The sequence below is a fragment of the Scyliorhinus canicula genome, chromosome 1 (assembly GCF_902713615.1).
Source record: "Scyliorhinus canicula chromosome 1, sScyCan1.1, whole genome shotgun sequence".
Taxonomy (NCBI): Eukaryota; Metazoa; Chordata; class Chondrichthyes; order Carcharhiniformes; family Scyliorhinidae; genus Scyliorhinus; species Scyliorhinus canicula.
Window position 1 is genome coordinate 133,147,469 of NC_052146.1, and position 27,902 is coordinate 133,175,370.

Below are 27,902 nucleotides of genomic sequence, written 5' to 3' on the forward strand. Positions count from 1 at the left end.
TGCTGTTTAGCTCCAAATCTTACCCTTTTTTGTGCTTCTGTTTTCATTCTTTATATTCTATATAATTCTTTATATTATAAAGCAGGGGGCAGCACGGTGGCACAGTGGTTAGCATTGCTTCCTACGGCGCTGAGGACCCGGGTTCGAATCCCGGCCCTGGGTCACTGTTCGTGTGGAGTTTGCACATTCTCCCCGTGTCTGCGTGGGTTTCACCCCCACAACCCAAAGATGTGCAGGTTAGGTGGATTGGCCAGGCTAAATTGCCCCTTAATTGGAAAAAATAATTGGGTACGCTAAATTTTAATTAAAAAAAAATATATATATTATAAAGCAATAGCTTTAGATGCTTTATGCTTCAGTTTAATTTGAATATATTATACTGTAGTCACAGTTATGGTAGCAGCAGTTGGGCTGAACTTAGATGGATGGGTCACTGAGCTCTGTACAGTTGAGGCATACAGTGGGAATTTACCAAGTGTAGTTTTTTTTAAAGCAAATCTACAGCCTAGCTATGATGATTGAAATTGTCCAGTGACCATGGGCTAAACAAAAAATGCATCAAATCTGCAAGCTGAAATTGGCTTCTGCGCTAGAGCGCCTCAACTTCTAATAACTAAGTAAAACCATTGTTTCTTTAGAGACACTTGCCGATATCCAAAATGAATCGAGGACTTCCTGGCCTTTTAGAAACTAGCTTCCAATTTCCCCTAAATTCATTGTATATAATTTTGGCAGGTCTTCCAAACCATTATACTGGGCTGGATCCCATGAGCGAAAAGAAACATTTAGCTGCTACATCACAAATATACTGGCTGTACTTTTTCTATGTCAGCCTGTGGTGGGAGTCAGTTAAAATAAATACAGTAGATTAAAAATCATAGGCTAGGGCAGCACGGTGGCACAGTGGGTTAGCCCTGCTGCCTCACGGCGCCGAGGTCCCAGGTTCGATCCCGGCTCTGGGTCACTGTCCTTGTGGAGTTTGCACATTCTCCCTGTGTTTGCGGGGTTTCGCCCCCACAACCCAAAGATGTGCAGGATACGTGGATTGGCCACGCTAAACTGCTCCTTAATTGGAAAAAATGAATTGGTTACTCTAAATTTATCAATTAAAAAAAAAAATCATAGGCTAGGAGACGCAGAGTAGAAAATCCCACGCTGTCATTCTCAAAGGTTCTGATGGCACTTTCCTCCTTCCCTAGTTCCCCAGAGTGTCAGCCAACTATACCTTGGATTCATAAAAAGCTTGAAACACAAGGCAATCCAAGAACCTAAAACCTTTCGGAAACCCGAGATTCTGAATCTTTATTTCTGAATCACTAAAATAGTGCCAGCCCGAGTAATTAGCTTCAGACTTATGGCAGGATTGTGTGATTCCTTAGTAATTCAATGTGGTCACACAAGAGTATTGATATTTCTGACACAAGAGTTTCTATTCTCAGCTGTTGAAAAGTATTGATCCTTAGCCTTCCATATCGGACGCCAGTGAATCAGAATTCCAACCTGGATGTCACGAGGGCCATGTCCCATTCTCCTGCTCAACGAAGGCATGGCTGCTCAAAACTCAGGACGTTCAAACAACGATAGCTGGTCACCTTTCTCCTGAGGACCCCACCTGCAGACCTGTGTTGACCAGGAAGTCTAGAACATGTCCCCATTGTGACAGAAAAGGACAGCAAAATCCAACATGAAGCAGTGGAAATTTTATTCAAAACAACATTATTCCACAAATGAGAATGAAAAGCTGCATTTTCATCAGAAAGAAACAAATTATTGTTCAGGTACATTTGCATATGCAAAACACTTAATTACCTTGTACTGCATTTCAAAACATTGCAAAGTTAGTAACGCTCTTCAGTCGATTTAATGTCATTTCAGAACTTGCAATGCCACACTTTAACTGAGTTTTGGCATCGGTTTTCAATTTTTTATGGTGCCATGTGGCTGGTCAGCAAGATGGATCTTGACATCCTAGATGCAAAATTGACACTACTGTCCTGTTATCGTTCTGATATTTGAGAAAACTATAGTGCAAAATTAACGCTTGTGAATGGAGCAGATAAAAAATGTTATTAACCCCGAGATTGCCATGGGATGCACCATTGCAGCAATTTCTGGCCTATTTGAGCAAAATGTAGATAGTAAGAGCACTGTCTCCTCTTGGGCATAGGCTTGCAATTTGGCAGATTGAGAAGAAACATTGTTAAAAGCTAAGCAATACTAAATGCCCAGCCAAACATCCACTGTGTGCAGTCTCAATGTATGGGATCACTCCAAGTTGCTTCCTCTCAAATGTTTAAGTGCTTTTTCAGCATTACCTTAAATTTCATTTTCACTAATAAATTGTTTGAGCCATAATTACACCCGTGTATAATGTCAGCTAATGTTTAAAGAATCCCTTCAAACTAGATTTGTTTACAGACGTAGCTCACCTTGTTTATCGAAATGTCTTGCAACTGAACCATGCAAACCTGGAATAGGTTAATACCATAACGTTGTATATAAACACGTCAATGGGGTGAACAGGATTGTCTATCCATAGATATTTTATATGAAAGAGTCAAAGTTACAATTTAGATTTCTAATGTAGGCAAAATTTAGTTTACCTCATTAGCCTTCTACTTTGAATAAGCATGGTCCACCTTTAACAAATTTTGACAGTGAGAAACAATGCCTCCTCTAGTCCCAACTTCCTTATGAGCCTAGAGTATCAACTCTGAAAGTCATCAAACAGAGCCTGATCCTACCCCGGTAGTGATCAGGTACGCCAGCAATGGCTGACTGTTAATGACTGTACTCTAGAAATACTGAAGCTATGCCTGATAAAGCCAACTCATCAGATGAGTAACACTTTCCTGTTCTGGATGGTTCATTCCTAAACAAGTGATTCCACTGCTACTTTCAAAATCATTATTTGCTACATTTTGCATCAGCTTTAATGAGAGGTATTAAAATTTGCTGAAAGAAAATGTTTCCATGAATTATCTCACAATTCTAATTGAGCAACATAAAGTATGAATTTAGTGCTAAAATTTAAAGGCAACATAAGTGCCCCAAATTGAATTAAGAGTAGGTTGCATTGTGGAAAAGCACCCTAATGATAATGATAATCTTTATTGTTGTCACAAGTAGACTTACACTAACACTGCAGTGAAGTTATTGTGAAAAGCCTCTAGCCGCCACACTCCGGCGCCTGTTCAGGTACACTGAGGGAGAACTCAGAATGTCCAATTCACCTATTAGCACGTCTTTCGGGACTTGGAGGAGGAGACCGGAACAGCACAGCTGGAAGAAACCCACGCAGACACAGGAAGAACGTGCAGACTCCACACAGACAGTGACCCAAGCGGCGAATCAAACCCAGGACCCTGGAGCTGTGAAGCAACAGTGCGAACCACTATGCTACCGTGCCGCCCTGTCAAAGTACTTGGGAGTTGAACTAGTTCAAACTTGATAAGGGAGCCAATCTTTTACAAAACTTACAGCATTATGCAATGTTAGATGTGTTAATGTTGGGTGAGTCAATTAGTTCACAGCTACTGACTTAACAAAAAAGGATCACTTCAGGTAAGGAACTATGGTGTTGATGAACCATTCCTTTGAGAATTGAAGGTGATCCCCATCCACAGTTAGAAATTCCAATTTGCTCGCTTTGTCCATTGCCTTCAACCCCAATCGATCCTATGAATAAAAGAAAAGTTCATTATTTTCTCTGAATTTTCCAACAAACCTCTCTCTCCCTTTCTAAAAAATGTTTTCACTCCAGCCAGATTCTGGTCATCCCTTGATATCTTGTTCAACTGGTCATTATTAATGTTTGAGCCTCAACAGAGATGGTCAAGCCTTTTCCCAGCCAAGTCCAATCCTGTCCTTACATGAACTGCATTTCCAGCAGATCAAACCAGACACTCTTGCTTCTCACAGCACAACAGAGCAGGAAATTGAGTACAGAATCAAAACTTCAACTTGGGGGACCCTACATGGTTCAGCTATTGGTGGGAAAACTCTTATCACCGGGGAGCTTTCACACGTTACACTCATTGGAGTCTGTGGATTGAAATATTTTCCAAAAGCTAAGAATTAAATGCAATACTTCTTAAAAACTGGTATCTCCATATGTCTGTCACTTTTACAAGGCTAATCTACAATATTTCTAATACTGAGGCAAAAATATTTACTTAAAACCAAAGGTGCCCGATAACATCGGTGTCCATATCAGAATTTGCACCCTCGTGACTTTGTGGCCAATGAAACCAATCATTGCTCTTTGCATCTTTATAATCTTGGATGATATCATGGCACACAGCAAACCTTCTCAGCTTGACTAATAAAAGTACCAATTTAATTATTCCCTCACTTGAGTGAATACAATATATTCCTCCTTTAAATGTTCCCAGAATTAGGGGCAGCAGGGTAGCATGGTGGTTAGCATAAATGCTTCACAGCTCCAGGGTCCCAGGTTCGATTCCCGGCTGGGTCACTGTCTGTGTGGAGTCTGCATGTCCTCCCCCTGTGTGCGTGGGTTTCCTCTGGGTGCTCCGGTTTCCTCCCACAGTCCAAAGATGTGCGGGTTAGGTGGATTGGCCATGCTAAATTGCCCGTAGTGTCCTAATAAAAGTAAGGTTAAGGGGGGGTTGTTGGGTTACGGGTATAGGGTGGATACGTGGGTTTGAGTAGGGTGATCATGGCTCGGCACAACATTGAGGGCCGAAGGGCCTGTTCTGTGCTGTACTGTTCTATGTTCTATGTAATTGTACATTATCTTCTAACTGTGGCTCGCAGATTTGCGCAAGTTAAAATTACCTCCATGTTTTTGAATTCTACGCTTTGATTTACAAACCCAAGGATTTCAGTTTTTTATGGACCTAGTTCCTTGTACTGTCTCTTTTTTTAGTGACTTGTATAAATACACACCAAGGTCCGTAAGTAACTTACATATACATATTTAAACATGGTAAGCTAGAAGTGGCTGTCTACATTTCTCCGTATAGCTATACTTCTGTTCCCATTGATGGGGTCATGAAGCAGTGGATATTGATTTAAGGTGACTGGCCAGACCAGAGGTGAGGCAATCAGAACAAAACCTTTTTTAAAAATTTTTTATACCCAAAGTGATTTGGATCGGGATTACACTGCTCGAGTGTGTAATGGAAGCAGATTCAATTGTGACTTTCAAGAGAATTGGATAATTATCTGAAGAGAAAAGATTTAAGAGAAAAGAACCATGAGGAAGAGATTGAACAGAGCAGCTCTTGCAAGAGTTGGCATGGAATGGCGACACGGTGGCACAGTGGTTAGCGCTACTGTCTCATGGCACCGAGGACCCAAGTCGATCCTGTCCCTGGGTCACTGTCTGTGTGGAGTTTGCACATTCTCCCCGTGTCTGCGTGGGTTTCACCCCCACAACCCAAAGATGTGCACCTGAAACATTTGAAAGTTGATGTGGAGATGCTGTAGGAGACTCACTTGAAGGATCAGGTGAGGATTAGAAAGGGCTGGGTTAGCTAGGTGTTTCACTTGGGTTTTGATGGCAGGGTGCAGGGGGGGTTGCGGTCCTGGTTAGTAAGAAAAAAAACAAGAGTACGGTTCCAGATGGAGAAAGTGGTGGCGGACCAGGGAGGTCAGCATGTGATAGTAACAGGGGCATTGGAGGGGAGGTTGGCAGCATTGGTAAGAGTGTATGGTCCCAACTGGGATGATGTAGGATTTGTAAAGGTTTGTAGGCCATTCCAGACTTGGATTCACATGAATTGATAGTGCGTGGAAACTGGAACTTGGTGCAGAAGCCAAGATTGGACAAGTCATGACCACAATCGCTTCCCCAGTCAGGGGGAGCAAAGGCACCGGCTTGGCTAATGGTGGAAATGGGAGGATTGGACCCTTGGAGGTTCTTGCACCTGGGGGAGCGGGAGTATTAATTTTTCTCTTTGGTTCATAAGGTCTATTGCGAATAGATTTTTCTGTTGTGGTACGGAAGGTGTTGTTGGTGGGGTCAAGGAGTCAGAATATTCAGCAATTACGATATCGGATCATGCGCCGCATTGGCTGGACATGGATGTTGGAGATGGGAGCAGTGCAGAGGCCGGCGTGGAGATTAGATATGGGGGTGTTGGGGCATCGAGGGTTTTGTGATAAGATTGGAAAAGTGATTGAGGAATAGGTGCGGTTTAATTGTACGGGTGAAGTCTGCAGGCAGTGGTATGGGAAGCTTTGGAGGCAGTGGTGAGGATGGAGGCGATGTCGTTTAAGGCAAAGGTAGATAAGGAGGAGATGGTGGAACGGCAAAGGATAATAGATGAGATGTTCGAAGCGGACAGGAGGTGTGCAGAGGATGTGGAACCAGCACTGTTGGAAAAGAGGCAGGAGTTGTAGGCGAGCTTTGACCGGCTGTCCATAAGGAAGGCGGGTTTGCCAATTGAGGCAGGCGAGGGGAGCAGTCTAAGAATATGGCGAGTAGGCGGGGCGCATGTTGACAGGCCAACTTTGGAGGGGGGCGATAGAGGAGCAGGCTATAAAGGACGCGATTGGGAGGACGAGTTGGGGAAGGTAGCAGGGCCGGATGGGTTTCCAGTGGAGTACTACAAGAAATTTAAAGATACATTGGTGCCAATGATGGTGGGGATGTTTGAGGAGTCGTTAGGGAAGGGGGTGTTGCCACAGACTTTCGGGCAGGCATCAATCTCCCTGTTGCTCAAGAAGGATAAGAATGTGGATGCAAAGGTGTTAGTGGGTAGGTTGGAGGAGTGCGTTCTGAAGGTGATAGGGGAAGATCAGACGGGGTTTGTGAAGGGCAGGCAACTCTTTTCGAACATTAGGATGGTACTGAACGTAGTTATGGCATTTACGGAGCGGAGGGAGACAGAGGTGGTTTTGGCATTGGACAGCGAGAAGGTGTTTAACCGGGTAGAGAGTGGGTGTATTTGATGGTGGTTTTGGAGTGGGCCACGATTTGTGGAGTGGGCAAGATTGCTATACGGGGAGCCGAGGGAGAGGGTCTGCACGAATAGCGTGAATTTGGGTTATTTTGCTCTGCACCGTAGGATCAGGCAGGATGTCTTGTGTGTCCCCCCTGTTGATTGCGTTTGCGATTGAGCCTTTGGCCATCGCGTTGAGGAGTTTGGAGGTGTGAAGGGGATAGTATGAGGGGGGGGTAGAGCACAGGGTATCCTTGTACATGGACGACTTGCTATTGTATGTGTCAGAACCAAGTGTGTCGATGGGTAGTATATTGGAGCTCCTTCAAGTGATTGGGTCTTTTTTGGGTTATCAGCTAAATTTGGACAAAAGTGAGCATATTCTGTGGTGTCCCGACCGAGGGGTGGGGGCACGGGTGGGTGGGTTCCATTCACTTTCACTTCCATTCATTGGCGACTCACTTTAGATACCTGGGAGTGCAGGTGGCACGGGATTGCAGGGGGCGGGGGGGGGGGGGGGGGGGGGGGGGGGGGGGGGGGGTTCCGTAGGTGCAACATGACTATTTTGGTAGGAAGGGTGAAAGTGGATTTGACAAGGTGTGATAGATAGAGATAGAGAAATACAGCACAGAACAGGCCCTTCGGCCCACGATGTTGCGCCGAACTTTTGTCCTAGGTTAATCATAGAATTTTGGACAATTTTTCATGGCCAATCCACCCAACCTGCACATCTTTGGACTGTGGGAGGAAACCGGAAGTACCCGGAGGAAAACCCACGCAGTCACGGGGAGGATGTGCAGACTCCACACAGACAGTGACCCAAGTCGAAATCGAACTTGGACCCTGGAGCTGTGAAGCAATTGTGCTATCCACAATGCTACCGTGCTGCCCTTAAGAAGTTAACCTACACTCCATTATTCTACCCTAATCCAAGTACTATCCAATAGCCGCTTGAAGGTCCCTAACTTTTCCGACTCAACTACTACCACAGGCAGTGCATTCCATGCCCCCACTACTCTCTGGGTAAAGAACCTACCTCTGACATCCCCTCTATATCTTCCACCATTTATCTTAAATTTATGTCCCCTTGTAATGGTGTGTTCCACCCAGGGAAAAAGTCTCTGACTGTCTACTCTATTTATTCCCCTGATCATCTTATAAACCTCTATCAAGTCGCCCCTCATCCTTCTCCGTTCTAATGAGAAAAGGCCTAGCACCCTCAACCTTTCCTCGTATGACCTACTCTCCATTCCAGGCAACATCCTGGTAAATCTCCTTTGCACCTTTTCCAAAGCTTCCACATCCTTCCTAAAATGAGGTGACCAGAACTGCACACAGTACTCCAAATGTGGCCTGACCAAGGTTTTGTACAGCTGCATCATCACCTCACGGCTCTTAAATTCAATCCCTCTGCTAATGAACGCTAGCACACCATAGGCCTTCTTCACAGCTCTATCCACTTGAGTGGCAACTTTCAAAGAACTATGAACATAGACCCCAAGATCTCTCTGCTCCTCTACATTGCCAAGAACCCTACCATTAACCCTGTATTCCGCATTCAGATTTGGCCTTCCAAAATGGACAACCTCACACTTGTCAGGGTTAAACTCCATCTGCCACTTCTCAGCCCAGCTCTGCATTCTATCTATGTCTCTTTGAAGCCGACAACAGCCCTCCTCACTATCCACAACTCCACCAATCTTCGTATCATCTGCAAAGTGTGATGGTCTCCCTCTCTCGCTGGCAGGTCAGGTGCAGGCAATTAAGATGAATGCATGCCGCGGTTTTTGTTTATTTTTCAGTGCCTTCCAAATTTACTGTTTTATTACTGGGTGGCGAATATTGAGAAGGTGAGGAGCTGGTGGTGGGGGGGGGGGGGGGGGGGGGGGGGGGGGGAGAGAGGAGGAGAGACACTTCCAGTGGGTTAGAATGGAGGAGAGTCTGTGCAGGGGGTCGGGACTGAGGGAGTTGGCAACAGCGCCGCTCTCGATGGTCCCGGGGAAATATTCAGAGAGTTCAATGATAGCGGCGACATTGAAAATCTGGAGGCAGCTGCGCCAGCACTTTCGGTTGTGGGCAGGGTCAAGGGAAATGCCAATTCAGGGGAATCATAGATTTGAGCCAGGGACGTGGGATGGGTGTTTTCGGAGATGGGAGGAGAGGGGAGTTAGGGTATTAAAGGACTTGTTTCTTTGGGGCCGGTTTGCGAGACTGGAGGAGCTGGGGGAGAAATATGGGTTGAGGCAGGGGGAGATGTTTAGATATATGCAGGTTCAAAATTTCGGTAGGCAGGAAGTACAGAACTTTCTAGTGGCGCCGGCCCCCTCAGGGGGAATGGAGAAGAAGGAGGTGTCGGCGATTTATAGAACAGTACAGCACAGAACAGGCCCTTCGGCCCTCGATGTTGTGCCGAGCAATGATCACCCTACTCAAACCCATGTATCCACCCTATACCCGTAACCCAACAACCCCCCCGAACCTTACTTTTTAGTACACTACGGGCAATTTAGCCTGGCCAATCCACCTAACCCGCACATCTTTGGACTGTGGGAGGAAACCGGAGCACCCGGAGGAAACCCACGCACACACGGGGAGGACGTGCAGACTCCGCACAGACAGTGACCCCAGCCGGGAATCGAACCTGGGACCCTGGAGCTGTGAAGCATTTATGCTAACCACCATGCTACCGTGCTGCCCCCAATTATGGGGTGATTCTGGGAAAAGATTAGGTATCTCTGGAGGGGATTAAAGGCAAAGTGAGAGGAAGAGTTGGGGGCAGGTACAGAGGAGTGGTTGTGGTGTGAGGTGCTCCGGAGGGTGAATCCTTCAACTTTGTGTGCAAAGTTGGGGCTGATACAGCTGAAGGTGTTTATAGGGCGCACCTCACAAGGACGAGGATGAACCAACTCTTTGAGGGGTAGAGGATGTTTGTGAATGCTGTTTGGGGGGGGGTCACGTTCATATGTTTAGGTGCTGTCCAAAACTGGAGGGGTATTGGAGGGAGGTCATTAGGGTAATCTCGGGCAGTACGGTGGCACAGTGGCAGCATTGTAGCCTCACGGCGCCGAGGTCCCAGGTTCGATCCCGGCTCTGGTTCACTGTCAGTGCGAAATTTGCACATCCTCCCAGTGTTTGTGTAGGTTTCGCCCCCACAACCCAAAGATGTGCAGGTTAAGTAGATTGGCCACGCTAAATTGCCCCTTAATTGGACAAAATTAATTGGGTAATCTAAATTTATTTAAAAAGTGAAGGCTGTTCAGTGCATTTTATTTCCTGGTTTGCTGCCTGTCAGAACACTTTAATGTGACTGGCTACTTACTCTGCTTGATAATATCACTGTTGCCAGATTCAATTATCGAATCAGGGAATAATAATAATCTTTACTATTGTCACAAGTAGGCTTCCATTAACACTGCAATGAAGTTACTGTGAAAAGCCCCTAGTTGCCACATTCCGGCGCCTGTTCGGGTACACAGAGGGAGAATTCAGAATGTCCAAATTACCGAACAGCACGTCTTTTGGGATTTGTGGGAGGAAATCGGAGCACCCGGACGAAACCCACACAGAAACGGGGAGAACGTGCAAACTCTGCACAGATAGTGACCCAAGCTGGGAATCGAACCCAGGACCCTGGTGCTGTGAAACCTTAGTGCTAACCACTATGCTACCATGCCGCCCATAATATCCACGCCACAGAAATTGCTCGATATTTGTGGGCAGCTTTCTTCAAGGTCAGTGGAAAATGCTGGTGCGAAATCCAGGTCAATCTGTTTTGCAGCTGCTAAATGCTTTAAATTTCAAGTTTGGTCTCATCTCTCCAATGATCCATGGAATTTAATACATTCGCTTTCACAGGTTCAAATCTGATCTGCAACTTTTCTGACATCTATTTATTTCTTGTAGCTAACCTGCACCTCTTTTATCTGAGTTCTTTTCTTGCTATGTGTTTCTGGAACTTGTTTGACACAACTCTGACTCATTTCAAACAGGAACTCTAGTCAGATTGAAACACAGGTTGTTGTAAAAGGAACAGTCGGAGCTCACAATATAATTTAGCACCCCACAGGGGCACTGCCTTTTGCTACAGCATTGAAAAGACAAGTCACATAACATAATAAATCTTACCTCTTGATAAAGAACACTCTCCTTCAAGCTGTAAGTCTCCTTGGCCTGGCCAGCTTTGTAGAAACCAAACCACTGGGAGAGAGAGAGAGAGAGGAGTGATAATTCGGTATTGGAGTTTGTCAAAATAGGACTGCTCATCAATTAGGCACCATGTGCACTGCTCTGCTAACGTTATGACTTGGGTTCTAAAAGTATGACTTTAAAATTGTTCAGTTTATTTTGAGAAAAGCAGATAAACTGATTTTTCCAAAAGGATGCGATGGATGAAGATTATATAATTGGTAATATTTTGGTCTGATTCACTTGGAAATTCATATTTTAGAATGGCAATGAATGCTGGCCCAGCCAGTGAAGCCCACATCCCTTGAATGAATAACAGAAATTGTGCTTCCAATTCAAGTTACTGAAGGAACACGTTGCCATAGGTTTACTGTTTCAGTACAAGGTGAAAACACTCTCTTCATAGGGATACATCCTACTTGTGTCCATAGTTTGTTGGCAGAGCAAAACGGTGGTGCAGTGGTTAGCACTGCTGCCTCACGGCACCAAGGTCCCAGATTCGACCCCGGCCCCGGGTCACTGTCTGTGTGGACTTTGTACATTCTTCCCGTGTTTGCATGGGTCTCACCCCCACAACCCAAAAGATGTGCATGGTAGGTGGATTGGCCATGCTAAATTGCCCCTTAATTGGAAAAAATTAATTGGATACTCTAAAAAAAAAAAAATGTTTTAAGTTTGGCAGAGCAAAGGCGAAGGGACATCCAATTGCATGCTGGGAACAGTTTTACTGATCACAAATAAGCTTTTCCTATTTGTCCGATTAAGTATGAACTTAAAAGATGTCAATGTGAACCAAGGGAGCACACGGGATTAGCACACGACTTTATATAGCACCTTTAACTTAGGGAAAAAGTCATAAAGCACCTAACAGAGTTACACAGAAGAAAATAAAGGTTAGGCCAAAGGAAAGTGTATGGAGAGTTGGCCGAACAGTTGGATTTCAATAAGGGTCATAGCAGAAGAGAGCGATGTGGTGCAGTTTCAGAAGGAATACCCAAAGTTTGGGGGCCTAGTCATAAAAGAGGCATAGCCACCAATACTATGATGAATGTGGCGTTGCAGGAGAGGCCAAATTCAGTGGATAAGAGAGTTTGTTGGGCTGGTTGCAGAACTAGGTAGGCCATGGAAGGATCGAAATACAATATTAAATTTGAGGTATTGTGGGACTGGGTGCTAATGTAGGTTTGCAATAATAGGATGCCACAGAAATGTAGTGGATAGATGAGGAAGAGGAGGGAGCCAAGGATAGATCCTTGGGGCATTCATGAGGCAAGAATGCAGAGGTGGAAGAAAAGCAGAGAGTGCAGCTACTCCAGCTATTAGTGGCATGAAGTAAGGACATTTGCAATTTTGGTTCAGACCAATTTATTGGGGTCTCTCGGTGCTGAGAGAGATTCAAACAACTGAGGGGGGAAAATGGGCTCTGATAGGAAGAAGGCCTGAGAAAGAGACGAGAGGAAATGTTGCGGCAGTTTGCAAGAACAGAGGCCAGGAGGGCTTTTATTTTTAATGGGGAAGGTGACTGCAGTCGTAAAACACAGGGTGGAGTACTTGAAATGAAAATGAAATGAAATGAAAATCACTTATTGTCACGAGTAGGCTTCAATGAAGTTACTGTGAAAAGCCCCTTGAGAAGGGAAACCATTTATCCTATCAGCCAGCATGGAAGTAAGGAAGGAAAGTTTTTCGAGAAGACAGTCAAGGGAGCAGGAAATGGGTTTCATGGATGAGATTAATCGAAGAAAGCATGAAAGGAGATTGAAGAGAAAAATGTAATTCAGGGCTTAGTGGCCAAGTGGAGAAAGCTGCAGGATTGCTGAACAGATCAGTGACAAAGTCCATGAGCTCCATACACTTGTTGGAAGAAAGGACAGAAGAGGTACGGGCAAGATTGAAAGACAGTTGTGGAGAAATAGAACCACTACAGTGCAGAAGGTGGCCATTTGGCCCATCGGGTCTGCACCGACCCTCTGGAAAAGCACCCTACATAGGCCCACGCACCCACCCTATCCCCATAACTTTACCTAACCTTTGGACACTAAGGGGTGATTTAGAATGGCCAATCCACCGAACGTGCACATTTTAGGACTCAGACTACTGCTTATTTTCACATTGTAATTTCTACATCTTCAGGAGGTATGTTCGGGGCGAGGTCAGTGGGAATACTCCAACTAATTACTATCTACTCACAGAGAGCATCCATTCTCACCTCTGAATCAATTGGGTCAACCATGGAATCCTTCAAGAATTTCACCATTACAAACTTTTTCAATTTCATCAGATTGTCCTTGTAACTTTCGTTAATGCGCTGTAACAGAAATAGGGAGTGTAAAGGTTTGATTCCCACTCAAAAACTCAAAATTAGCATTTAAAGCTCAGTGGGCGATTCTTCGAGCCCCGCGCCGGAGAATCACCGCAACCGCGCCACGACACCCTGACGAGGTGCGGAGAATCGGCACCATTTGCGCCAGAGCGTTTGGCGCTGCGTCGGCCGCTGGAATTGGCAGGGCCGCCGATTCTCCAGCCCGGATGGCCCGAGCAGCCGCTCCGACATGACAGAGTCCCGCCAGCGCCGTTCATCCCTGGTCGCTGCCGGCGGGAACTCTGCGGGAACGCTCGGTGGCGGCCTGTTTTGGGGGGGGGGTCTGGCCTGCGATCGGGGCCCACCATTCGGCAGGCTGGCCTCTTTCTCTCTCCCCCCCCCCCCCACCCATGGCCTACTTCCTGGTGCGGCCGGCCCCTGAACACAGACCCCATGTTGGGCCGGGGCCAGCGTGCGCAGAAGTCCCCTGCGCATGCGCAGGATTGATCTGGCCCAACTGCGCATGCATGGGTTGACGCGGCGTAAGGAGGCCGTGACCCGCTCCAGCGCCGTGCTGGCCCCCTATGGGGGCCAGAATAGGTCATGCCCGGGCCCTGTTCGCACCATCGTGAAACGCAACGGCATTCACGATAGTGCAAACACTTGGCCTCCATATCGGAGAATCCCCCCCTCAGGCTTAAATATCACTACTTGATTTTCACATCTTTCTGTACATGTTGAATCTCTGCTGCTACCTTACATCTCAGGGCTCAATTTCATAAAACTAACAAAACAGCAAAGTAGAATAGAAATAGAAGATTATGGAAAAAGAAAGGTAAAGTTACATTTTCTGGAAGGATACAACATTTAGGATGATGGTGGCATAGCTTTTTAAATATATATTTTTATTCTGCTCCTTTTCACATTTTCTCCTAACTTTACACCCACCAACAATAAACAATAATCAGTAACAAATATAATGTCAATCCCCATATCAACAACAACAATCCCATCCTCCCACCAACCCACAAACAACTGCCCACATGTTAACATATTGTTGAAAGTGCACAATAAATAACGCCCATGAATTACAGAACCCCTCCATTCTTCCCCTCAGTTCAAATTTAACCTTCTTAAGAGTCAAGAACGCCAGGGCACAGGGTGGAGAGGTTGCTCGCCATCCCAACAGGATCCGCCTTCAGGCGATCAACGAGGCGAAGGTTACAACATCTGCCTCCGCACCAGTTTCCAATGCCGGTTGGTCCGACATCCCGAATATGGTCTCCCGGAGGCCCGGTCCAGTTTCACATGCACCACCTTAGAGATTAGCCTAAAAAACTTCTTCCAGTAATCCTTCAGCTTTGAACAGGACCAAAACATATGAACGTGATTTACTGGGCACCCCTCGCAACATTCACGCACATCTTCTACCCCCTCAAAGAGCCGGCACATCCTCTCCCTTGTGAGATGTGCTCATCATCTTCATGCACGAGCTGGAGGCGTTCACTCTCCAGAGCATCCCACACCAGAACCCCTCCTCCATACCCTCTCCCAACTCGTCCCCCCCGCTTTGCTTTGATCCCTTCCAGTGGTGCCGTCTCCTCTTCCAAATTAGCCCCGTAAATCGCCGACACTATCCCCTTCTCCAGTCCCCCAGTTGTCAGCACCTCCTCCAGCAATGTGGAGGCCGGCTCCACCGGGAAGCTCTGTATCTCTTTTCTGGCAAAATCTCGAACCTGCATATATCTAAACATTTTCCCTTGCTCCCGCCCATCCTTCGTTCCCAGCTCCGACCCCCAAGAATCAAGTCTTTTAGTGTCTTAATCCCCTTCTGCTTGCATTTCTGAAAATTTCCATCCCACCTCCCTGGCTCAAATCTGTGGTTCCGCCAAATCGGCATTTCCCATGACCCTGCCCCCAACCTGAAGTGTTGGCGAAACTGTCTCCAAATTCTCAATTATTACCGGACTCCCCGAGTATTTCCCCAGGGCGATTGGGAGCGGCGCTGTTGCGGGAGCCTTCAATCCCGACCCCTTGCACAAACTCTCCTCCATTCTGACCCACTGGGAATCAACCCCTCTGACCCAGCTCTGCACCTTCTCCACATTCGCTATCCAGTAGTAGTAGATCAGGTTCAGAAGACCCAAACCCCCTGCCTGCCTTCCCCTCTGCAGCATCACCTTTCTACCTCTGGCCACCTTCCCTCCCCATATGAACAAGGTAATCATTCCTTCAATCTCTCTAAAAATATGCCTTTGGAGGGAAAATCGGCAGGGATTGGAAAATAAACAGAAATCGTGGCAACGCGTTCATTTTAACCGCCTGTACCCGACCCGCCAGTGACAGAGGGAGACCATCCCACCTTGCCAGATCAGCTTTCACTCTCCCCACCAAACTAGAAATGTTTGTACCTATGGAGCCCCCCCCCCCCAATCCCAAGCAACCTGCACCCCCAGGTATCTAAAGTGAGTCCCTGCCCTACGGAATGGTAGCCCCCCCCCCCCCCCCAATCCTGCCAACACCCCCGGCCGAGACACCACAAATTATTCACTCTTGTCTAGATTTAATTTGTGCCTTGAGAAAGACCGAAACACTTGAAGCAGCTCCAATATTCCCCCTATTGACACACTTGGTTCCGACACGTATAACAACAAGTCATCGGCAGTGATGGTGGAGTAGCTGATTGGTTTCCTAATGTTTTGCTCGCGTCTGATGGATGCAATTCACAGCCAACAATTTCCCATACAAATTAAAGCCACTGGGTAGAATGGAGTACTTACCTTTTCTTGATTAATTTCTGCCAAGAAAATACTTTTGTTCCTATACAGAGCTTCATTCAAGGGATCATGCCAATACTCTGCCTGCACCAAGCTGACAGGAAAACAATTGTTAAGTAGATGAGATTAATTGATTGGCTTAACCAATTAAGTTTCAAAGTAGGGATAGAACCCTGTGAGATTGATGGCATGAAGTGGATTACATTGGAGAAATTATGAAGAAATAGTGCAAGTTCATCGAGGACAGAGGGGGGGACAATGGGTCACCTTTGTAGTTACAAAGGTCGTGGGTAACCTGCTGCATTCTCACCATTCCACAGAAAACTGAGAGGGGGTTCAAAATGGGAATGGTGGTTGAGGTTAGCATAGAGCTAAGTGCTTACAACATGTTTGAGGACCTTGCAGAGCACCCGAATGCAAGACTCCTCAATCTAATTCCACAGTACTAGTCCATAATCCACAAGTCAAACTGATTTCCCCTGGGGTCATTCTAACTCTCCAGTCATTATTGTACATTTTAGTAATTGCAGAGAGAGTTCCGGGGAGAGTTGATGGCAGGTTCCTGAGTTGGCACAGGGCAGGTGTCAGGAGGCTGGGGGACCTGTTCATAGACGGGAAGTTTGCGAGCCTGGGTGAGCTGGAAGGGAAGTTCAGGCTCCCCCTGGGGAACACCTTTAGGTACATGCAAGTAAGGGCGTTTGTCAGGCGGCAGGTGGCGGGGTTCCCTCTGCTGCCGCCGCGTGGGGTCCAGGACAGGGTGCTCTCGGGGGTATGGGTTGGAGAGGGGAGGATCTCGGAAGTGTACCAGGTGATGCAGGAGGTAGACGAGGCCTCGGTGGAGGAGCTGAAAGATAAATGGGAGGAGGAGCTGGGTGAGGAGATTGAGGAGGGGACGTGGGCGGATGCCCTAGAAAGGGTGAACTCCTCCTCTTCGTGTGCGAGGCTTAGCCTCATACAGTTTACGGTACTGCATGGGGCTCATATGTCCGGGACAAGGATGAGCCGGTTTTTTGGGACTGAGGACAGGTGTATTAGGTGCTCAGGGAGCCCAGCAAACCATGTTCACATGTTCTGGGCATGCCCAGTGCTGGGAGAATTTTGGAAGGGTGTAGCAAGGACAGTATTGAGGATGGTAGGATCCAGGGTCAAAGTTCTTACTTACACACACACACACACACACACACACACACACACACACACACACACACACACACACACACACACACACACACACACACACACACACACACACACACACACACACACACACATTGTACTTCCTCATACCAGGCAACCTCTTCAGTAATCAGCACTGTACCCTCGGTCTGCCTCAACATCCTCCATGTAGCACAGAGTACAAAATTGGATTCTGATCATTAGATTCATCAATACTCAAATTTATATTAAGCCTCTTGAGATAAAACCCAATAGTTAGGCATTTCACGGCTTTGTCTCGTGAAACAAACCCCCGCAACCCCCCCACCAAAATTCCTCTATATTCTCCCACCACACCAGATTTCTCCTATTCTATTTACAATTTTTTAAAAAACATATACCACCTCACCCTTAATGACATCAAATTTCATCAGCAGCTTTTGGTCATTACTTGTTTACTATACCGCATATTTTAGTAAAATTATCTTCCAAGTTTAAACTAGCCCCATCATTGATGAACTGCAAACAATGCACTTTTAGAACAGAACCCTGTGGGGTGCGCCAAATAACTGCAATCAATTTGAGATACTGCCACCATCCTTATCCTCATTTCTGAGTGGTGTCTAAAGAGATGTCCTGCTCTAACTCCCCTGCCCCTCCCCACTCCAAAAAACATTATCCCTCATTCCTCTTCCATTGGCGTTCGTGTGATACATTGTGAAAGCCATCTGAACCCATGTCCACCAGGCCAAATCATGTCCTCATCGATCAAATCTATTGGGTCAAAAGCACCCATTGCACAATCTTCCTTCCTGAAATCTGTTACGTATTAACTAAAGCAATATTGTGAAAGAGGGACAACTTTTATGCCGTTTACTTCAAATGTTCCCCTTATGTGTGTGTTCAGGATGTGGTTTTTATTCTAGCTTTATGACTAGGAATGGATACTGTACATGGCATTGTGCAACTTATTTACTTTCACACAGTACACGGGATACTCTGTATTGATACTTATTCATTAATTTATTCTTTCACAAGATGTGGGTATCCCTGGCTAGGCCAGCATTTATTGCTTCTGCCCAATTGCTCAAGAGAAGTTGGTGGTTAACCGTCGTCTTGACCCTTTTCAGGCCACGTGGTGTAGATATATGCACAGTGCTGTTAGGGAGAGTTCCAGGATTTTGACCCAGCGATAGTGAAGGAATGATAATAGAGTTCCAAGCCAGGGTGGTGTATAGTTTTGAGGTAGATGATGGGTATTTCCATGCAGTGACAGCCCTTGTCCTTCGGGATGTTAGAGGTCGTGGGCTTAGAACATGCTGTCGAAGTTGCTGCAGTGCATCGTATAGATGGTACACACTGAGTCAGTGGTGGAGGGGGTGAATGGGGTGCTAATCAGTGGGCTGATTTTTCCTGGACAGTGTCGAGTCTCTGGTGTGTTGTTGGAGCTGCACTATTCCAGGTAAATGGAGAGTATTCCAGCACACTGCTGACTCAAACCTTATAAATGTGGAAGGACGGCGCCGAGGTCCCAAGTTCGATCCCGGCCCCGGGTCACTGTCCGTGTGGAGTTTGCACATTCTCCCTGTGTCTGCGTGGGTTTCACCCCCGCAACCCAAAGATGTGCAGGATAGGTGGATTGGCCACGCTAAATTGCCCCTTAATTGGAAAAAATGAATTGGCTACTCTAAGTTTTTTTAAAAAGTAAATGTGGAAGGGCTTTGTGGAGTTTGGACAGGAGTTACTCACTACAGAATTCCCAGCCTCTAACCTGTTCCCAGCATCTGACCACAGTATTTATATGGCTGGCCTAATTCAGTTTCTGGTCTATGGTAACCCCCAGATGTTGATAGAGGAGGATTCAGCAACGGCAATGCCATTGAATGCCATAGAGAGAGGGTTAGATTCTCTCTTATTGGAGATGGTCACTGCCTGGTACTAGTGTGGCACAAATACAGTGAACAAGACACAGGACAGTACTTACTGATCTTGAAGTAGACTACTGTAAGCACCCTCATTTAGCATTTTCCTTATCCAGTTGCAGACGTGGGAACTCTCCCCAGGACAGTGGGGAAGACCATATACTCCTATTGGAGAGACAAATAGAATCATAATTATGATCATAATTCTTAACAAGAATCATAACTTAGCCTGAAGGAAAGACCTGGACTCACTTTATCTAGTGTTTTTTCAAACCTAGAATAAAGGGGAAGTCTGCACGGTTATCAGTGGGATTTGCTAGTTTATTGCAAACTCTGTTTTGAGGATGGGTTGGGGAATGTGAAAAATGGTTGGAAAATGTTTCTCCCAGGATCGGTTTTGGGGGGGGGGGGGGGGGGGGGGGGGGGGGGGGGGGGTTGTTGTCTTGGGTAGGAATATTACAGCTACATTTGAGGTTCTGACTGACATTTCACCAGAAGCTGATTTACAGTGTTGTCTGCATTTCATGGTCACAGGGAACAAAGGAGTATTTGCTGGGTGGACTTCAATGTTTAGTGGAGAGAGGGCTCGGAGTGACATCTTTTGTTATAAGCCAGTGGCTTATGATGTTCAGCAGCAATGGGAGGAAGCCACAGACAATTTTTATAATGAATGGGGGCAAGTAGATGCTTGATAAGAATGCATGTTGCTTCAGCCTGAGCTTCATTTAGACATGCACCCACTCGCATGATGGCCGATTCAAGCAGTTCAGTTGCTGGGAGAGAGTTACCATGCTGGTCTTTGAAAGCATGTCATCATTTTTTTTTTTTGAAATTTTTTTTTTTTAATAAACAATTTTATTGAGGTAGTTTTTGGCTTTATAAACAGTTACAGACATCATCAGAAAGAAAGCAAAAAAGGCAAAAATGTGCAAACATCCATATACTTTCAATACTTCAATCATAACATATTGCACAAGCCCCCTCCTCTCCCACCGGTACTACCCGCCATATTTTCCCTCCTACTCTACTCTACTACCCCCCCCCCCCTTGCTGACGCTCACTCTCCCGCAAAGAAGTCAATAAATGGTTGCCACGTCTGGGCGAACCCCTGCACAGATCCCCTCAAGGCGAACTTAATTTTCTCCATACCCAGGAAACTCGACATGTCCGCAAGCCACAACTCAGTCTTCAGGGGCTTTGAGTCCCTCCACGCCAATAGTATTCGTCGCCGGGCTATCAGGGAAGCAAAGGCCAAAACATCGGCCTCTTTCTCCCCCTGGACCCCCGGGTGCTCCGAAGCCCCAAAACTTGCCACCCCTGGACTCATCACCACCCTTGTTTTTAGCACCCGGGACATGACCCCCGCAAATCCCTCCCAGTACCCCCTCAGCTTAGGGCATGCCCAAAACATGTGCACGTGGTTCGCTGGTCCTCCCGCGCACATAGCGCATTTGTCCTCTATCCCGAAGAATTTGCTCATCCGAGCCACCGTCATATGGGCCCGGTGAACGACCTTAAATTGAATCAGCCCGAGCCTAGCACATGTCGCTGTCGAATTTACCCGACTCAGGGCCTCTGCCCACAGCCCATCCTCCATTTCCCCGCCTAGCTCCTCCTCCCATTTAAGTTTCAGTTCCTCTGTCTGGGACCCTTCTTCCCTCATGAGCACCTTATATATAACCGAGACTCTACCCTCCCCTTCTTCCCTCCTAGAGACTGTTCTGTCGAGGATCCCCATTGGCGGGAGGCGTGGGAAAGATGGAACCTGTCTACGAACAAAGTCCCGCAACTGTAGGTATCTAAAATCATTTCCCCTTACCAACCCAAATTTCTCCTCCAAGCTCCTCAAACTCGCAAAGCTCCCTTCCAGGAACATATCACCCACCCTTCCCGCCCCCGCCCGCCGCCATACTCGGAACCCCCCCATCCATACTCCCGGGGGCAAACCGATGGTTGTCGCAGATTGGCGCCCAGACAGACGCCCCCATCTCCCCCACATGCCTCCTCCACTGGCCCCATATCCGCAGGGTCGCCACCACTACCGGGCTGGTGGTGTACTTGGTCGGCGGCAGCGGTAGAGGAGCCGTGGCCAGGGCTGCCAAGCTGGAGCTGAAAATCTTTTTATTGGCTTTTCTCTTATTTATAAACAGTTGTTGCGTGTATACATTACATTTTTCTTGCCCGCGCTAATTTACTTTATTGTACAGAGAGGTTTATTTTGTCCTTCATTTAACTAACCCTTATGTACACTTTGTTGCCCCCTGGATCGATCTATAATTCCCCCAGCCCTTCTCTGGCATGCGATTCGGGAATTGAAAGCAAGGGCGTTGGCCCCCTTCCCTATGTGTAACTCTGGCTGCTCCAATATCCCGAAGATTGCCACTATTGGGCACGGCTTCATCGTCACCTCCACAACCTTGCACATTGCCTCGAAGAAGGCTGTCCAGAACCCAGAAAGCTTGGGGCAAGCCCAAAACATGTGGGTGTGGTTGGCCGAGCCCCTCTGGCACCGTTCACATTTGTCCTCCACCTCCAGGAACAACCTGCTCATTCGGGTTCTGGTCAGGTGCGCTCTGTGCACTGTGCTCTGTCCCCAATTCATCCTCCCATTTTTGGCTGGTCTCATCCAGTAGTGTTCGAGGTCTGTCCAGTAGCTGTCCATATATTTTCCCACATAGCCTCCCCTTCTCGCTGCTTGTGCCTATCAGGTCCTCTAGTAGTATGTTTTCTGGGGGCCCGGGGTACCCTACTATCTCTTTGCGGAGGAAGTGTTTAATTGGAGGGGTCTCAATTCCTGTTCTTTTGCTAGTTTCCACTTCCTTGTCAGTTCGTCCAGTGTCACCAGTCTGTGCCTTATGTAGAAGTCCCCGACCGTCAGTCCGTCCATCCATCTTTTGAAGGTGGTATTAGCATAGCTGGGAGGAATCTGTGATTGCCGCAGATGGGGGTCAAAGTGCTGTCACAATTGGGTCTATGTTCTCAGCGTGGCCGCTACCACTGGGCTTGTTGTGTACCTTGCTGAGGAGGATGGGAGTGCTGCTGTAGCCAGGGCCCAGAGGGTCATTCCTTTACAGGGTGCCTCCTCCATTTGTAACCAATCTGTGTCAGGTTCTTGTACCCATCCCCTCATTCTTTCTGCCGTTGCTGCCCAGTGGTAGTATTGTAGGTTTGGTAAGGCCAAGCCCACTTTGATTTTGCTTCTTTGAGTGTCGGTTTGGTTCTCGGGTTCTTACCCCACCCCCACACACTAAAGCCATGATTAGACTGTCTATGTTTTGGAAAAAGGCTTTGGGGATGAAGATCAGAATGGATCTAAACAGTAAGAGGAACCTTGGCAGTACATTCACCTTGATCGCCTGCACTCTCCCCGCCAGGGAGAGTGGGAGTGAGCCCCACCGTTGAAGGTTTTTTTCTTACTTCGTCCACCAAGCTGGTCAGGTTCCACTTGTGGATCTGTGTCCAGTCTCTGGCTATTTGAATCCCCAGGTAACAGAATCTGTTCTGGGCCATTTTGAACGAGAGCCCCTCCAGCTCTGTCCCTCCCCCTTTTGGGTTCACTGGGAATGTCTCGCATTTGCCCAGGTTAAGTTTGTACCCAGAGAAGGTTCCAAACTCTTTCAGTATTGCTTTCAGTCCCTCCTGTGGCTTCGAGACATAGAGGAGCAGGTCATCTGCATAGAGAGAGACTCTGTGCTCTCTGTCTCCTCTCCGGATTCCCTTCCAGCTTTTCGCATCCCAAAGGGCAATCACCAGGGATTCAATCACTAGCACGAACAAAGTGGGGACAGGGGGCAGCACTTGTCTTGTTCCTCTCTGTAGCTGGAAGTATTCAGAGCTGGCGGTGTTAGTTCGGCCACTCGCCTTGGGAGCGTTGTACAGGAGCCTCACCCATTTGTCCTCATCTTAACCCATTACAAAGGAGCAAAGCTTTCCACATTATTTATTAAATCCACGTGCTAATTTTCAACTTCATGTTGGTATGGTTAACAAAGGCAGCAGTTTCAGTTGAAGTTTTAGAAAGGTTGGGAAGCAATAGGTTGTTCTAACAGGGAATTCAATAGAAGTTCATTAAGGGTTACGGTTATGTTACTGGAGCTCCATATACTGAGCCATGTGACCTCAACAATACCACCTTCACCAACAATACCTATGGAATACTGCAGCCACTCACTGTTACAGTATGTTTGTAATAGAATTATAACAATAATAAAGGTTTCAGCTTTTGAAAATAACACATTTGAACAAATATGCATTTAAATGGCGCAAGATGGACCAGTAAATATTACCTTGATGTTGGGCTCCAAATGTGATGAGATTTATCATTGCAGGAGATGGACATCTCTGTGCCACAGCTCTCCTACAACACAATAGAAAAACATTACTGTAAAAGCTCTGTATTCAGAACAAGCAACCAAACCATTAAAAAAAAACACCTGTTGGATTGCATTTTTTTAAAAAACTCATCAACAGTGAAGTGTTTTGGGACACATGGATGTGAAAAGTGCTCAACAAATGCAAGGTGTGGCATGGTGGTGCAGTGGTTAGCACTGCTGCCTCACGGCGCCGGAGTCCCGGCTCTGGGTCACTGTCCGTGTGGAGTTTGCGCATTCTACCCTGTCTGCGTGGGTTTCACCCCCACAACCCAAAACATGTGCAGGGTAGGTGAATTGGACATGTTAAATTGCCCCTTAATTGGAAAAATAAATTGAGTACTCTAAATTTATAAAAGAAAAACAAATGGAAGTTATTTCATAAAGTAAGGCTCTATTGAGTCACACTTACATAAACTGACCTCCTTGTGAGAAGCCCATCGCATTATATCCATTCTGTAACTTCGTGTCCTTGGACAATATGTTACATGCCAATTTAACTTGGTAATTTACATTCATGAAGTAACTGTTCTGTATTTCCTAATAAAATACACAATGTATTCAGATTGTACCATTAACAGTGAATTAGTCTAGATCACAAAGTTCCTTATTTCCGAAAATTAGAAATAACCACTCGGTACAGTACGTACAATTGTCGGTATCAAGGAACCACATCATAGGAACAGTCAACACCCTCAGGTGTGGAGGAAGTGATGGGTTCAGAAAGCAAACAATAAGCTGGATTTTCCTCATTTACGTTAGGGAGACTATGAAACAGGAAATAAGATGTGGGTTTAAAAGAAAGTATATTAAAATGATCCAGGGGCAGCACGGTGGCACAATGGTTAGCACTGCTGCCTCACAGTGCCAAGGTCCCCGGTCCAATCCCGGCCCTGGGCCACTGTCCATGTGGAGTTTGCACATTCTCCCCGTGTCGGTGTGGGCCTTGCTCCCACAACTCAAAAGATATGGTGGGTAGGTAGTTGGCTATGCTAAATTGGTATTTAATTGGGGGGAAAATTGAATACTCTTAATTTTTTTTTAAATATTAAAATGATCTTTCCTCAAACTTTTTTTTGTGAAGGCATTTTGAGTGTGGTTCCCAATAAATATGTATTTGGCCGCATGTGGCCCAACTGGGATTTAATCACATTATTCATTGGTAGAGTGAGGTTGTGGCACGGTCAGTAGTGCCCCTACCTCTGGGCCAGAAGCTCCAGATTCAGAAGCCTCGGGTTCAAGTCCTAGTTCAGAACTTGATGGACACGGAAGGTACATTCATAGAGTGGTCAAACAGGTTGATTATCAGTCTGGAAATCCATCCAATACACCAGATAGCAGGTGGAAAGATCAGGACAGCTTCCTCATCAACCATACTGCTGAAGGCAATGTCAAGCCACTGCAGTGCTTTGTCAAAGATGGACCAAGCCAATGGAAGTTATTTGTCACTGACTGCATGGCAGGGGGAATTTGAGGGTGGGGGGGATTGTCAGGAAAAGAGGGGAAAAGAGCACAGCTTAGCCTGCTCTTTTTCTTACCCTGGACAACATACATTGCACTCAAACACATCTGCTGCAACTCACCAGATAGAATGGGAAACAAGAATCTGACTGAAGCACTACAAATAGTTCTTTCTTATTACCACTAATAACCAGATTTTTTGTGGTATAGCATACATTTTGAGCTTCCAAACTAATTAGACAATATGTTCTGTACACCACTCTAAAGTGAACTGTGAGTTACTTAACACATTCTACAGCACCAGCGTGGTAGCACTGTTGCTTCACAGCTCCAGGGTCCAAGGTTCAATTCCTGGCTTGGGTCACTGTCCGTGCAGAGGCTGCACGTTCTCCCTGTGTCTGCGTGGGTTTCCTCTGGGCACTCCGGTTTCCTCCCACAGTCCAAAGATGTGCAGGTTAGGTGGATTGGTCATGCTAAATTGTCCCTTAGGTTAAGTGGGGTTACTGGGTTGCGAGGATAGGGGGAGATGTGGGCTTGAGTGGGGTGCTCTTTCCGAGGGCTGGTGCAGACTCGATGGGCCGAATGGCCCCCTTCTGCACTGCAGATTCTATAATTCCATGAAATAATTCAAAGTTGTGGTTAGAAGCAATTAAACTTCAATAGCGTTTAAACTCTGGTATCGATCGCTACTACTCCTTGTATTAGTAGTGACCGATACCAGAGCTTAAACGCTATTGAAGTTTCATTGCACAGATAGATTCCCTCCCATGTCCTTCAGTGGGCCGACCCTTTCCCTGGGTACCCTCTTGCTTTTTATGTATGCGTAAGATGTCTTGGGATTTTCCTTAACCCTATTTGCCAATGACTTTTCGTGACCCCTTTTAGCCCTCCTGACTCCTCGCTTAAGTTCCTTCCTACTACTCGCAAGTCAGAGTTCTTGGTGTACAGTCCACAGTCACTGAAAGGGGCAACACAGGTGGAGAAGGTAGTCAAGAAGGTATACAGCACGCTTGCCTTCATTGGCCAGGGCATTGAGTATAAAAATTGGCAAGTCATGTTGCAATTGTATAGCACCTTAGTTAGGTCACACTTGGAAGTATAGTGTTCCATTCTGGTCGCCACACTACCAGAAGGATGTGGAGGCTTTAGAGAGGGTGCAGAAGAGATTTACCAAGATGTTGCCTGGTATGCAGGGCATTAGCTATGAGGAGAGGTTGAATAAACTTGGGTTGCCCTCACTGGAACGAAGACGGTTTGAAGGGCGACCTGATAGAGGTCTACAAAATTATGAGGGGCAGAGTGAATAGTCAAGAGACTTTTTCCCCAGGGTAGAGTGGTCAATTACTAGGGGACATAGGTTTAAGGTGCTAGGGACAAGGTTTAGAGGAGATGTACGAGGCAAGTCTTTTTTACACAGAGGGTATTGGGTGCCTGGAACTCGCTGATGGAGGAGGTGGTGGAAGCAGGGACGATAGTGACATTTAAGGGGCATCTTGACAAATACATGAATAGGATGGGAATAGAGGGATACGGACCCCGGAAGTGCAGAAGATTTTAGTTGCGACGGGCAGCATGGTCAGCGCAGGCTTGGAGGGCCGAAGGGCCTGTTCGTGTGCTGTACTTTTCTTTGGATTCATTCTGTATTAATGCCTACCTCCTGCACAGTCTTTCCAATTTTCAAGGATAAAACGTAACTTCCTGGGACAGTTTCTTCCACCAGTTTAATAAACTTCAGAGTAAATTCTTCACAGCAGCTATCGCCTAAAATGAATCAATAAATTGAACAATCAAAAGATGGAAGCAATCCTTGCTATTTGGTGACATTTTCATTGGGTTTTGTTGTTTGAGCAAGTGTATCAGTCGACATAGAATCAAATCCTAAATGCTGTGTTTTGAAGTTATATCAGTGCATCATATCAGAAGAGCAAAACCCTTAGATGTTATAAATACTCTACTTCCAAGCTCAGTAGGACGTCTTACAACGCCAGGTTAAAGTCCAACAGGTTTGTTTCAAACACTAGCTTTCCGAGCACTGTGAATTCACCTGAGGAAGGAGTAGTGCTCCCAAAGTTAGTGTTTGAAACAAACCTGTTGGACCTTAACCTGGTGTGCAAGACTTCTTACTGTGCTCACCTCAGTCCAACGCCGACATCTCCACATCATACTTCCAAGCTGTCTACTTTCAATAAATGCTAATTGGATTTTTTTATTGCCCCGTTTTAAACAAAGTCCGCTTTCCCATTTGTTCGCCTCGCCGCTTGATTCTAGAGAATGCAATAGGATTTGCCTGGCTTGATGCCAAGGAGCAGCTTAAAAAGCTTTTTCAGACACACGGGCTTTGTTTAAATATAGAAAATCATCAATTGTGGGCCAGCCGTGCAAGATCGATACTGTCTCTCAATGTGAAATACTTGCCCCTTTGGTGTTTGCAGCATTCTGAATGAAGGATTTGGAGCAGAGGTGGAGAAGGTTTGGGGAAGACAGGGAGAAATGCACAAAGATTGAATTGAAAGGAGGATGGCGGCGGCGGCGGCGGCGGCGCTGAGTGAAGGGGGAGAGCGACTGAAAGAGGCGCTTCGGTGGAGAAGTAGTTTGGATTGGATGTGCGCGATTTGAATTCGCTGCCACCTTACCCATGCCGTGCCAAATGACAACCGGTGTTGGCTCGGTGAGGTTGCGGCTGGAGTTCCAGGAGGCGGCGGTTTGGCGGACGGAGCAGAAGGAGAAAAGCAAAAGAAGACATCCTGTGGCGAACGGAGCCATCTCACTGAGTATCTCACTGAATCATGTGACCCGTGTGGCTGTCATGTGACCCGTGT

The 27,902-nt window shown here is 46.5% G+C and overlaps 1 protein-coding gene across 1 annotated transcript; it reads right to left on the reverse strand.

The window, feature by feature from the left end:
* Positions 1 to 1,680: 1,680 nt before the first annotated feature.
* On the reverse strand, positions 1,681 to 27,902 carry LOC119967572 (palmitoyl-protein thioesterase 1-like). Its single transcript, XM_038800279.1, has 9 exons — positions 27,717 to 27,902; positions 26,738 to 26,844; positions 24,035 to 24,162; positions 23,539 to 23,609; positions 19,315 to 19,417; positions 16,179 to 16,269; positions 13,306 to 13,404; positions 11,037 to 11,108; positions 1,681 to 3,678 (listed from the first exon to the last, which is right to left on the reverse strand). Exons 1-9 carry the CDS (start codon positions 27,844 to 27,846, stop codon positions 3,556 to 3,558), a joined length of 924 nt encoding a protein of 307 aa, XP_038656207.1. The 5' UTR covers positions 27,847 to 27,902; the 3' UTR covers positions 1,681 to 3,555.

Excerpts from the sequence above, each read along its gene's own strand:
- LOC119967572 (XM_038800279.1), bottom strand. The coding sequence starts at position 27,846 with ATGGCTCCGTTCGCCACAGGATGTCTTCTTTTGCTTTTCTCCTTCTGC. Across the intron at positions 23,610-24,034 it reads TCACAAGGAGGTCAGTTTAT|GAGAGCTGTGGCACAGAGAT; the intron begins GTAAGTGTGACT and ends ATTGTGTTGTAG. Across the intron at positions 3,679-11,036 it reads AGAGTGTTCTTTATCAAGAG|GATCGATTGGGGTTGAAGGC; the intron begins GTAAGATTTATT and ends TTTTATTCATAG.